The 13,533-nt window shown below is 36.6% G+C and overlaps 3 protein-coding genes across 5 annotated transcripts in view; all 3 read left to right on the top strand.

The window, feature by feature from the left end:
- Positions 1–4,020, top strand: part of LOC107669525 (protein disulfide-isomerase) — a 40,247-nt gene extending 36,227 nt beyond the window's left edge. Inside the window, exon 10 of the mRNA XM_016461795.1 lies at positions 2,732–4,020. Coding sequence (XP_016317281.1) covers positions 2,732–2,794 — 63 coding nt within the window. The 3' untranslated portion in view covers positions 2,795–4,020. The remainder of the gene's footprint in view (positions 1–2,731) is intronic.
- Positions 4,021–5,123: 1,103 nt separating this feature from the next.
- On the top strand, positions 5,124–6,678 carry ppp1r27b (protein phosphatase 1, regulatory subunit 27b). The gene is made up of 3 exons (XM_016461800.1): positions 5,124–5,546; positions 5,827–5,977; positions 6,238–6,678. The coding sequence occupies exons 1-3, from the start codon at positions 5,315–5,317 to the stop codon at positions 6,356–6,358; spliced, it is 504 nt and encodes a 167-aa protein (XP_016317286.1). The 5' UTR covers positions 5,124–5,314; the 3' UTR covers positions 6,359–6,678.
- Positions 6,679–10,123: 3,445 nt separating this feature from the next.
- On the top strand, positions 10,124–12,560 carry LOC107669547 (protein FAM195B). 3 transcript variants are annotated; one of them, XM_016461824.1, is made up of 4 exons: positions 10,124–10,211; positions 10,780–10,910; positions 11,035–11,139; positions 11,389–12,560. In XM_016461824.1, the coding sequence occupies exons 2-4, from the start codon at positions 10,808–10,810 to the stop codon at positions 11,454–11,456; spliced, it is 276 nt and encodes a 91-aa protein (XP_016317310.1). In that variant the 5' UTR covers positions 10,124–10,211; positions 10,780–10,807; the 3' UTR covers positions 11,457–12,560. The 3 variants fall into 3 exon arrangements, with proteins under 3 accessions (XP_016317310.1, XP_016317308.1, XP_016317309.1); XM_016461822.1 differs by having other exon boundaries at positions 10,768–10,910; XM_016461823.1 differs by lacking the exon at positions 10,124–10,211 and having other exon boundaries at positions 10,226–10,910.
- The last annotated feature ends 973 nt before the right edge of the window (positions 12,561–13,533 follow it).

Genomic DNA, 13,533 nt, shown 5'->3' with positions numbered 1-13,533 from the left:
TGTTTGTTCACTGCTGTGTGTGTGCACTTGGATGGGTTAAATGCAGAGCACAAATTCCAAGTATGGGACACCATACTTGGCCACACGTCCTTTCCTTTCCTTCCTTCCTTTCCTTAGTAGCAGTAGCATGTTTGTTTTTTTGTTTTGTTTTTTATTAAATTATTTATTTTTTTCCCTTGTCTTCCCCCCCCCCCCTTCTTTAGGTAATTGACTACAATGGTGAGAGAACACTAGATGGATTCACAAAGTTTTTGGAGAGTGGAGGAAAAGAAGGTGGGGCACCAGCAGGAGATGATGAGGATGAAGATTCTGATGTATGTATGATTTGGTTGCAGTTTAATTTTTCTTCAATTGTTTTGTTTAACTTGATTGAATTGTTACTTGTTCATACCATAAGTATACCATACCATAATTTCAATTGAAAATCTGGCAGCTTTGGCCACAGAGAAATCGTTTCTGCTTAGTTTGTTACTTCAGTAATTAAACTTTTGGAAGTGTTATGCATGTGCACATAAATGAGTTTAAAAAAAAAAAAAGATAAAAATAAAAGCTGATACTTCACCAATAGTTGGAATAAAATTGATTGTAAGCTTGGAGAGTTTGCTTATGGAGCTGCAGTTTTTTGCGCTCTCATGGGCATTCCTGGCTCTGGTCCTCCTCTGCAGGGGGTAAAAGACCCTGCTGCAAATCTGTCGGACAGGCACTTGCCAAGAGCCTGAGTGATGCAGTCCATTAAAGTGGCCCAGTTTCTCCTTCAACCTTAAAGTTTTGGCTTAATTCAGGGAGATGTTTGTTTGCAAGCATTTACAATGATTAGATTTTCAGTTACTTTATCAGATTCTTGATGCTGATTTCCTTAATTTCTGACACCCAAATGAAGTGTCCTAAAAAATAACTGCCTACTGGATGACCCTTTGCTTCTGAAGATTCAGAAGATGGAAAAGATCAATCTTTTGACATTTGTATCATTAGAACATAATCAGTTGTTCATTTTTTACTGCATGATTGTCATTGCCAACAGTTTCATCTGCACCAATTAATATTAATCCATAAAGTATGCAGGTGAATAGAACTGCTTCTGGAGTAAATGTTCTCTAGAAATGTTTCCTTGCTCGTTTTGTAGTCTGGGGTACTGAAATGGAGCCGTGCTTTGAGTCTCTCCTTAAAAGCTTGATGTGAACCTTTTTGTGAGGTCTGCTTTTCAAATATTTAAAGTTAGCACTGGGTGGGTGTTCTTCCCTAAATATTTAGAGAATATCCAGACTGTAACAAGTCTATAGCCTTATCTATTTGCACAATTTATTGCATTAAACAATCGGTTGTCAAAATGGTGAACAATGTTAAAACACTGAATAGTCTTCACTGTATGAATTAAATGTACATTGATGCTATTAAAGCTACTAAAATTATTCAGTTGAGTAACATTAATTGCACAGACAGCGCTAAAGACATACCAAATGCATGGATCTAATACTGATACATATGATTATTTTCCCAGCTTTTTGTTCACTTAAGACATAACTGACTGTCTTCATGTAAATACTTGCCAAAATTGACATTTTGTGTATATTTGACTGAGTGAAACAACATGGACAAGCAAAGTTCACTTTGAGTTTCAGGTGCATGCTTAAACGGAGTGCGCATGCAGAAAGCACCTGGGGAAGGAAAGAAATGGCATGCAGCACAATGATCAACCTTTCATAATCATTGGAAGCCAAAATTGAAACAAACTAAAATTTGATTAATTGCACAGCCCTACTGCTAGCTTGCATTGAATTGTTTTGATCACGTCACATGATAGAGACACGTGATATCATTTGGCCAGACAGCACAGCCATCTAATAGGCAGTCAGTTCTGTAGTTTTAATATTAGGAGTGTTCGACTTGAAGCCATGCTGCACAGACCAATTGGTGCATGACATTACCGATTATTACGTGGACTTAAAAGAATCACAATCTCTATAATTCGCTTGAAAGGTAGATTGTGATATGGAGATTAATCGCACTATAAAATTGTGAGGTCACCCACCCGTAAGTTAGCATAAGCAAACACTAGTTATGGTTGTCAGTTACTAAATGCCACTAGACAAGCTAAAACTACCAGTATTTCAAGTGAATGGGTTTATTAGTTGATCATTTTTTGTCTTGCTGGCTTCACTGATCTCCAGATCATATTAGACTAATGGCCTATTTTTGGTTCATTCTAAACCATTTGGCTCATAGATTCTGAAGTTTATCACATTTGTTTAGGCACAATCCAGGACCACAGAAATCCATCCAGAGGAATGCTTCTAGGAAGTTTAAATTTAGAACATTATCATTGCCACTAATGCCCAACACAACTGTTATAGCTGTTTACCTTCCAATTTCCCCCCCTCCCCACCACTTACCACCACCACTGACAGGACTAAGTCAGTCAACACTAGCTAGTCCACATGTCCCAGCTATGAGGAAAGGACTCTGCAACCGAACACTGCTGGTGATCACGTCTCAGCCCCTGTGAACTCATTTCGGTTGCACTTGTTTTGCTGCAGGGATTACTGGCATGTTTGTGGCAGGGCAGATTTGTTTTGATGAATTGCAGTCATGCTAGTACACATGGCCTTCTGGTAGGGATGACCATGATTGTGCTTGAAAACATTTGTTTTGGTGGGCAAATATCCAAATTGATGCCATTGCACTAAAATGTTTTTACATGTATTCTAAGAAGAATATCTAACTCATTCCACAGGATCTGGATCTTGATGATGCAGAGGATGATTCAGATGTGGAAGAGGGACACGATGAGTTATAAGAGTCAGGAGGAAAAGGCAAGACAAACCCCTTCACCACCACCACCTCCACTTTAAACTTCCCTGTCTGTGAACACTAAAGCTTTTCCTAACTAATCGAACAGCCACCGGGCGTTACAGGGTCTTCTTTCAGCCAGTTGTCATTACCAGTCCAGCCCAACCATCTGCAGCCCAGAGAAGTGCCTCTCTGCCCACAACGACTTTATCTCTTTGAAGTGTTTTACTGTACAGTTTACTTTTTGCATTAAATTGTATTAGGTTTTTAGGTTAAATTCTAATGGTAATCTGTTGAACTGCTCTTTATACCTGCCCACTACCTCCTTTTGTGTTCCGGAGGCTCAGTGAAGATTTTTTGCAGTATAATACTGGAAATACGGGGAAAGCCAGTTATTCTGACTTAATTCTGTGATATGAATGAGTGGACATTTCAGGGTAGAGGGGGCTGTATGTCATTCACCTTTGGGTGGAAATAAAATTGTAATAGCAGCCCATTATTATAGTGTGAAAAAAAATTTAGCAGACACCAAACTGAGGTACCTTCCCCGTTTCATTAGTCAAACCACATTTTTGTATTCCTTTTCCAAATTAACACCTGCTACTGAATTATTTTTAAAGATGTAAAAGTGGAGAACTTGTTTTATTTAATTTTATATTTCAGTTATTTTCTTTTTATTATCTTCCATACTGAAGGGCCCAGAAACAGCACTTTTGTTGAATTACCTGGGGCAGAGTTGGCCGATGTGGGAGGATGATTTGAAACCTTATTTTGCACTTCATTCAGTGCCATCAGAGATTCCATATCAGTTACTGAAATGAAGATTTACCATCTTGTAAGGACAATAACTCTCCCGTACCCTTCCTGCTTTCCATCACTTTAGTGGAAGATTCCTTCCACCTGGAGGTATAATGCCAGTTGACTATGTCGGAGTGGTCCATGTGACGGGGAGGAGAAAGTGTGCTTGTAACCAACTTAATCAGTCTTTTCTCCTTATGCCAGGGTTCAGGGTTGTGCGTGTCTATGATTTGGTTAACCCTCTTGTTGTCTGTCTTTATTTTTCTAGGAGCAGTGAATTTCAGGGGTGATGTTTAAAGAAAGGGAGGGTTTAGGAATTCAATTGAGAGGGATTTGGGTTTTGAAATTTGTCAACATGTTTGAGACAAAGCATTCCATTGCATTGATATTGATAATGAAAACTGGTGGCCAAATAAACAACAAAATGGTAATAAATATGTTTGGTGAATTTTATTTGACTACTTTCTATTTTAAAATGACTGATTCAGTCAGTTGATAAGACAATTCAATGTGGTTCAGTAATGCATTAGTAAAACAAAGACCTCATAGTGGTCATAGTTGTCAAGCTAAAATGAAGGAACAACAACAAAAGTTATGCAGCCAATGAAAATAATGGGTTTTTGGAGCTGTGCCAGAAGGGAATATAGAATGAAAAAAATTACTGTCTTGTCATCCCACAAAGCTATTATGGGACTTTAAAACTGATAAATTCTTTGAACTGCTTGTACTATATTTTCTTAGTGCTTTTTTGGAGCTTGACAATAATTGCCATTGAAAGTTGTCCTAAGAGCTGCATTAACAGGTTGACAAAAAATACAGTTTGTGGGTTTGGAATGACATGAGGTTGAGTACATGATGAATGAATTAAGGTTTTTTTGGGGGGGGTTTTTTTGGAGGTGAGCGTTCCATGTCTCACTGGGTTTTTACCGTTTTAAATAACTTATACCCTGTGTTATACCCAGAACATGGAGAAACTTCTGGAACTGTTGGTAGGTGCTGAGTAATAATAGCCCACAAAATAGAACGTTAGGTAGACTTAAACTAGAAATCACTGTAAGGCCTGCTGTCAGGAATTATGACATATTAATGTGATTAAACGGTCATCTGCAAATAGAGCAAGAGCATCTTTTTGCTGGCAGCCAACTTAAAGATAAAGAGCCAGGCTGTTTATTCAAGTGTTATTTTAAACTTCTAATTGTGACCGTCAACTTGCCCTTGCCTTCACGTTTGCCAGGCTGTGCCTATAAACCATTTTTATACCCTATTCATTGTGTGCTAGAAATTAATGTTGGCTTCCCTGCTGTGTGGCAACAGGAGCTGGGGTGGGGGAAAGGCCTGGTTCAAATGTGGTGTGTGAAAACAAGCTGAGGTTACGGATCTCATTGCTAAGTTGGCTGAGAATTGTAGGGGTGTGACTCCAGATCACACCCACTCGTCTTCCAATTCAGGCATCTCCACTATGAGACGACAGTCTCTTAATATAGTCTAGTGGGGGGTATATATAGGGTACACATAGAGCCCTGACTTCAGACAAACTTCTGAACGACTGTCTAGGAAGGTGCTCTACATCAAGAGACAAACAAACAACCAGACAGACTGAGAAGCTGCAGTCATCAAGCACCTTGGAAAAGAAGAAATTCTGAAGACCTCTGATTGTGCTGAACCTTTAGCCACATTGAGAATTAGTGCAGAATTTTTCATCCAATCTTTGGAACAAGAACATTAAAGAATGAAGTACTACCAGTGTCCAGTCACCCAGACCATGCACTATGAGGGGTGCAATCCAAATGACACTAGACCAGTGTCATGCTTTCATTCACGGCCTTCTATCAAACCTGTTCGCAATGTTCACTTTCCCAATGACATAGTCTTTCAGGATCATGTCCGTCAAGGAGAGCTGGAGAGAATTGTACGCTTCATTAGAACCAGAAGAGTGAGTCTGGACACCATCTACCATTCAGGTAGGAAAACCAACTACTTGTGTACTTAACTGAGTCAGCTATGGAAAGTAAATCTATGCTCAGTCTCAACTATATACTCTGCATGCAAGTAATTAAAATGCAGTTATGCATTCCCTGATCTCTAATAAAGGCAATTTATCCTAATAATCAGCAATGCCATTTTTGTCTAGTTAGCTCTGACTGTTTGATAATATAATCCAAAGTGCCTCAAGCTTTAATCTACTGATAATTGAGCTGTCTGAGCCTGTCCTTTAACATTAACTCCTTGCTGATTGTCCAGGCATGGCAGCCATTCATGAAGCAGTCCTATCTGGAAACCTGGAGTGTGTGAAGCTTCTGGTAAAATCTGGGGCTGACATCACCCAGAGGCATGAGGACGGATGGACTCCCCTCCATATGTCCTGTAGTGATGGCTTTCCAGAAATAGCTAAGTAAGCACATTTCTTAATTTAATGTATTATTTGGACTTTGGTAAACACAAATTAGACAAAACTATTTATACTTTAGACAAGCCTTTAGTTGTGATTTCTAGCTTTTTTACTAGTTCTCTGTCAAAGAAAACATGAAAGGCAAAGTGTTCCAGCAAAGAAGCCTTATCAAAAAAGAAAGAAAGAATGAATGAAAGCATTTACCAGCTATATTCTCAAGCAACTTGTGAAAGATTTAAAGGTAGTTTTTCTTTTTGTTTCAGGTACTTGCTTTCTTTGGGTGCAGACACTGAGGCTGAAAATGACTGTGGGGAGAAGCCTGCTGACCTTATTGACCCAGACAGCAAAGAGCTGCTTGAAATCTTCGGGGTCGGTTGTGCCTGAACTTGCCTGACACTGAAGTTCTGATTGCTCTCGTCTGTTATGGCAGTTGCCACATTAAAAGGATGAAACCGGTAAAGGAGTGGAACAGCCACTGTGTATGCATTGGAGCTGGTAGTTGAGACACCTTGACAGAGTGTCTGGTTATAATTGTCTGGTCCTGTGCATTGGGACCAATGACATTGATTAGGATGTGAGATGCACTTGCCTCAACAAGAAGGAACTGTTCCAGTGTAGACGATGCAGTGTGTTCTTGCTGTAAGCTAATGACAGTCACAACAGCTTTTCTGTCAATTTGTTATAGTTAACACTTTCTATTTTAAAACATGATTTTTCGCAGATCAATGCACTATAGTGTGAGTTTGATAAATAGCTCACTGTGATTGTATGTGATTTTTTTTCCCATTTACATATAAAACAAGAAATTGTACAGAAAATCTTAATTTTATACATGTAATGGATTAAATGTTTTTATACCTAAATATACATAAAAAAAACAATGCTGTCTGTTTTATTTTGGCTGTTGTCTGTGTCCATAGCTACACAATATACATAAAATAATAATGCATTAATCTTCAGGATTAGTAGTAAATTCCAACAAAAGTGAAATTTTATATGTACATAATTAAAATCAAAATTTGGTTGATGGTATTAAAGTTAAACTCATGTAAAATATCTAGGGGTTGATATCTGCAGATCAGATTCAGACCATATCTATCACAATTTGCAGCCAAGGTTAGACAGTATTAAAAAGATTTTATGTTGCTGGCTGCAGAGAGAATTTATTGGAGAGTCCTGCTGACTAAGGCTGAGGGCATATCACGCCTAGTTTATCCTGCTTTTTCCCTTTGTGTTGATCAAAAAACTATTAAATTTATTAAGTCTCTGCTATTCCACTTTATTTGGAAAAATAAGACAGAATGTGTTCAAAGGACTTCTATGATAAGAAATTATAAGGAGGGTGGTCCTAATACTTTAGAATTTAAAATCATTAACCAGACTTTCAAAATTAACTAGATTAAGAATTGTTTATCTAATGAGTTACTCTGGTTTTGAGTACCTTTGGTTTTTTATTGTCCTGTAACTGTCCTGGAAGATTACTTTTAAACATCATCCTTCTTACATCCATAGCACATGCGTATTATTTGAAACAATGAAAATATATTGTCTGGTAACAAATTACTTTATTTGTGGCTGTTTAAGCAATCATTTTCAATGGTGTTTATGTATTAGATAAATACGGTGGACAAGAAGTGCAAAGCAAATCACAATTCTGAAAACAAAATAACAAATTACAAACGCAAATGCAAGTCTACAAAACAAAATAACAATTCAGAAAGCACAACAACAATTCAGAAAACATTATAATAAGTCAGAAAACACAATGACAAATTCGAAAACAAAATAACAAGTCAGAAAACACAACGACAAATCAGACAAACCGGAAAAGGTAGGTATAGTTTGAGACAGCGCCATTGGTTTGGGATTACTCACCGCTGACTGGAGGAGACATCTGTCAATCAACGTATACAGGAAGAACCAGCCGAAGAACAGCAGAGTCGTGTTAGAAAGTTCGGAGATGGTATTAAAGTAGCTCAGTTTAAATGTATTGTATGAATTGCCCTTACTATGGAATAAAAAATATGGAGTGTATATTTACATTTAGTTAAAAGTAGCTTTAAAATATCAGCTCCAGTGGTGCAGATGGGTAAGTGTTAGTCATTGGCTTTTTGACGCGGTCGACCCGGGTTCGATCCCGCCTTTTGCTGAACTTTTTTTCCCCTCCCTTTTCAAATCTCGGCCGAACTTTTTTTCCCTCCCTTTTCAAATCTCGTATCACATCGTAAAGGCATTTATTTTCAATAAAAATTAAGGAAATAATCAAAAAGTTGAAAATAAAGTATCGGGTAGGGTTAGGGTAGGTGTAGGGAGGGCTTTATTGTACCAATAAGGTGGCACTCATTAAAAAATTTAAATGAAAATGATAATTTACACTCAATACTTGTTTTTTAGACTTGCATTTGCGTTTGTAATTTGTTATTTTGTTTTCAGAATTGTGATTTGCTTTGCACTTCTCAGCCACCGTATATAAATAATGCACTAACTTCTTTATTAGAAAATGAGCAAGAGGGTGGCTAACCGCACACTGATAGATTTGAAAAGGGAGGGGAAAAAAAAGTTCGGCAAAAGGTGGGATCGAACCCGGGTCGATCGCGTCAAAAACCCAAGGGCACACACTTGTGCATCTGTGCCACTGGAATTAATGATTTACAGCCACTTTTAACTAAATGTAAATAGACACCCCGTACTTTTTATTCCATAGTAAGGACAATTCATACAATACATTTAAACTGAGCTACTTTAATACCATCTCCGAACTTTCTACCACGACTCTGCTGTTTTTTATAAAATTGCATTGTGCAAAGTGCATGTGAATAAAAAAAATGGACACGAGCAAGCAAGCAAACGTTTCAGCACATTGCTATCTTCAGTGCTCAATCAGTGTGCGGTTAGCCACCCTCTTGCTCATTTTCAAATATCCTACTGGCTCTACGCACCTGCAGTACAAGGATATATTTATTTATTTCTTTTTGGAGCGCTACAATTTTCTCGAGTTTTACTAACTTCTTTACTAAGCCCCTCTAAAGCACAATTTAAATGGAGGATATGTTATCCAAACTGAATTGAAAAACTTGTGGACCTTTCAGACTTTTTATTAGAAAGTAAAATGAAAGAACTCCATTTCAAAATAGTTCATAGATACCTTTGTAATTTATTCTTGAGCAGGTTTTCTGAAAATATATCTTCGTGTGCATTTTGTAATATTGATGAAGAATCTATTCTACATCTGTTTTATCATTGCCCATTCGCCAAGTCTTTTTGGTCAGAAGTTATCATGTTAGGTAACAATGACAAAACTTATCTTTTTTTTTTTTTTTCAGATTTTCATTCTAAGGACATTCATCTTGAACATATTGTATTTTTGCTTTGTCTTCATGGGTAAATTTCACCTTCATTGTAAATATATATAAAGTTCCATTTTACTTCTGCTCTGTTTAAAAGTTGTTTTTTTCTTTGTTGTCCATATATTCTGTTGATTTGTGTAGTTCTTAGCTTCATGCGATGATGTCCGTTTGCCTTCTGCTACTTCATAACTCAGTATTTTCATTTGCAATAAATAATAATAATAAATGATATATTGGCTTCAGACTGGCAAATGTAGGCTATTATGCAATTGATCTTTTTTGGAATCCTAGCACTGTTTATTTCCAGCTATTCAATGGTGAATGAAACACACACTGCATGAGTGTTTAGCGCTCCGCGATGTTAATCTCGTTTTAATCTGGGTCCGAATAAAGCATCAGATCATGCACAGACTATACTGTCTCTTTTAATTTAAATCTATATTTATTCACACCAGCTCTTGAAAACCTCTATGCGAACACACTTGCCCGAAAAAGTGCGGGGGACGAATTTACGTGATATTAAAAGTGGGGGGGACACGTCCCCCGCGTCCCCCGCGTAATCTACGCCCCTGCTTGACCCATTACATTTTTTCCCGTTAAATACCAATTAGCCTTACTGTCAGTACACTCATTGGATTTCAGCTCCTTTAGGAGTCAGACATGTCTGCAAGCGCACGCACACTGGTCCATCTATTTCACATAAAGAAGTGGCATCGTAGTATGTTGATGGCGAACCGATATTTGTGATTCATTGAAAAGATCCGATTCAAACGAATGATTCGTTCTCCAATCTGACATCACTGATTGTGCTAGACACAACTGAGCACAGCGGTGTACGTTGTTTTGATAATTGTTTTTTTGGCTGGGACAAAGGATTTCAACGCCACTTTGTAAGTCTCGAATGCGCAAAAGTTTTAGTCACATTAATCGTAATATATTAGTTACGTTAAATCGATCCCTGGTTTAAGCATCGAGTTCTGTTGTGTTTTGCCGAGGGTTTTTGTTATTTGACGTTAGCTTGCCAAACTAGCCGGATATCTGTCGCGAAAATATTGTTATGTTATGGGAAAATATGAAGACACATTTGCTATTTGAATGCTATATAACGGCAAATTAGTGTTTGTGAGACTGACCATAAAACTTCGCTTGGCGTAACGTTAGTGAAATACCGAGCTAGTTTGCTGTGATAGTTTGAACTACAGCTAACATCTAGAATTAAATATATACGTTTAGGAATAGACCGGCTCTAAAAGCTGTTCCTACAGTTTTTAGCCAGTTTTATTCAGATTTTAGCCGCCTTTTTTTGTGCTTTTGACACTTCCTAGATAGCACACAAATAATCAGGGAATTGAATCCGTGTTGCCCATTTAATAATAGAATCTTTCACAGTGGGCCTGTCACTTAAGTGTTTTAAATTTGATTTAATAATAGTAAACTGTTGCGTAGGGATTTTGACAGTGTTGTGGGCAGCTCTCCAACTTTAAAAATGGTTCAGAATTATAAGCAGACGTCTGGAGCCTGTTCCCCAACCAACACTGAAGAACTACTCACACCAGCACACGAGGAAAATGTGCGATTCATTCATTACAGTAAGTTGCCTCGTGAGAAATCTTTTCAAATGTCAGAGACCCATCAAAAATATCCTATTTTTAAGAGAAGAGTATATTTTGGGGGAATTAGAGTTTTCTATAACATTAACTCTTCTTCCAACAGCTTGGCAGCGTGTCATGAGAGAAATGCAGACTTGCCAGGGAAGTGAAAACAATATCCAGGGACCTCAGAAGTATGTGGAGAGGACGCCAAACCCTGCACTAAGCTGTATGTAACTAGTTTATTTGTTCTGAGGATTGTATTTTGTTGTTGAAGGAACATAGAATGATAAATAATAACTATTGGTTGAAATATTTGGCTGTTTGAACAGCTGTATCTCAGCCCTTATCTTGCCAATGACGATTTTTCTTAAAAACTGAATGCAGTTTTATATTTTCTGATCCTTTTCCTAAAGTCACCTGCAATTTTTTTTTTAAATGCATGCATGCTCTCTAACTGTTTGTTTCTGCTCTTCAGCTTTTACACCAGTGGACTTGAATGATGTGAAAAGGAAAAACACACAAGACTCCAAAACGTCTTCATGAAACAATTGGATTTATCCAGCATAAAGACTAATACAGCATAGATCTCATGCCTGGTGCACTGATGTTATTCAGGCCTTTATTTGCCGATCCCTGATCTTTTTTTAAATTATCAGTGTTGTTCACTGATAACTTTGTCCTGTGTTTAAGGACAAAATGCTGCTTTAAAAATGTTTTTAGAATTTCCCTTGATTTTCATATAGAGTGCTGCAGTGATGATGTGTTTTTGTAGGGGACAAATGCCTGGATTTATTCATTGGCTTTTGAATTATTGCAGAAAACAAGCTTTGTGACCAAGAGATTAGGGTATTACGGATGTATTTTATGTTGTAGAAAAAAAGCTTGTTCCTGTGTTACCTTATTTCAGGCATTAGCCAAAAACCCATTCAGGATAATGGGAATCAGAAACGCTAACTCGTTTCTGGGATTTGGCCTAAAATATGTCATCCCAAAAGCACTCTATATAAGCTAATGTAACATAGCATACATGTCAAAAAGCATGTCTTTTTGATATATGATTTTTAAGTCAAACCAACAAAATAATTTATTTAACCCTTGTATTATGTTCTGGGTCAATTTGACCCATTTGGAAATACCAGTTAACCTGTGATTTTATTCTTGATATTTTGTGACTTTTTCTCATTTAGGGCCATGAACATGCATGCAAAGTGAGGATACACTGATGTGTTTTGAAGTGCACACACATAAATTTGTTACGATTTTGATGTTCGCGAGTCAATTTGACCCACATTATTTTTATTTTTTTTGTTTTAAAGCCACTGTACAGACCCAAGTTAAATATATTTCTTGGGTATATGTTGTTATGTTGGTGTTTTACTACCCTGGAAAGAGAAGAAATTAGCTTTTTCTCATTATTTTCAGTACTGAATAAGACTTTCTCAGACTCATATGATAAAAGTGAGCTTTCATTTCTATTTTTAATGTATATGAAATACTATTTAACTTATCTTTTTCTTCCAGAAATTGTGTAACTTTTTCTCATTTAGGACCATGAACATGTCTAAACAAGTTGTGCTCCAAATTTGAAGTTGATATAAAAAAAAAAATGTAGGTTCCTATACTAAAACTAGCCACCGGGTGCCATTCAAACTCCATTGAATTTTTTTAATGCATTTTTACGGTCACAAATGTATAAATTTCTCTCTCAATATTACTTCTATCACAAAATAAACACCAAATAAGGAATCTTGAGACTCATATGACTCAAATATGGACCGTGATTGTGATTGAGGGTAGCATTTAGGAAAATGTGCTATATATTTAAATGTATGCTTTTAAAACATTGATTTTAATCATTTTATTTTTTTGGTTTATCTAGGCTTAAAATTTGAATTTGCCATTTTTATGATTTGCAAACACGGAAAGACCTAAATTACTCAATTTGGTACTTTTATTTATTTATTTTTTATATAAATGGTGGTTGTGGGGCAATTTGAGTCAATGGTTCAACTGTCCTGCGACCTCTGGTATATACGATTCTCTAGTATATACAATATTATTTTCATGTAGCACCTTTCCTCCCAATAATGGATATATTGTTTCTGAAAACATTGATTGTTTAATTGAAAACATAGACATATGCACATATAAACATACAATGTTTATAAAAAATAATATTTCTCTCTATTTGAATTCTATTTTTAATTTTTTTGCCTGGTTCCTTTAACAAGCATTGAAACTCACTGTCCACAAATTTGCATGATTGCTTTTGGTTTTACTAATGTAAAAATGGTTCACAAATATTAAAACACGCTAAATCAATTTTAATTTACAGATGTCTGCAAGAAAGGTACAGCACAAAGATGTGGAAGAGATCAATGCATTACTGAATTATCACTGTGTATAACATTAATGTTTTCACTTGGAAATAGTTAACTTGTTCAAGTTGCCCATCCTGGGCAAGGATGTGCCAATGCTACTTTTTTGAAAGTCATATTTCATTATATATAAGCTCTATTTCAGTTTCTCTAATTGTTCAATATTGCTTTTGCTGCATTAGTTTATCTCAATACCTGTACCAGTTGTACAACTGGTAACCAATTCATCTTACTCCACTCTT

This window comes from Sinocyclocheilus anshuiensis, unplaced genomic scaffold (genome assembly GCF_001515605.1).
Source record: "Sinocyclocheilus anshuiensis isolate Anshui unplaced genomic scaffold, SAMN03320099.WGS_v1.1 scaffold612, whole genome shotgun sequence".
In the NCBI taxonomy this organism is placed as follows: Eukaryota; Metazoa; Chordata; class Actinopteri; order Cypriniformes; family Cyprinidae; genus Sinocyclocheilus; species Sinocyclocheilus anshuiensis.
The sequence above is the reverse complement of the archived record's forward strand: the minus strand, read 5'-3'. Positions and strand labels throughout refer to the sequence as shown.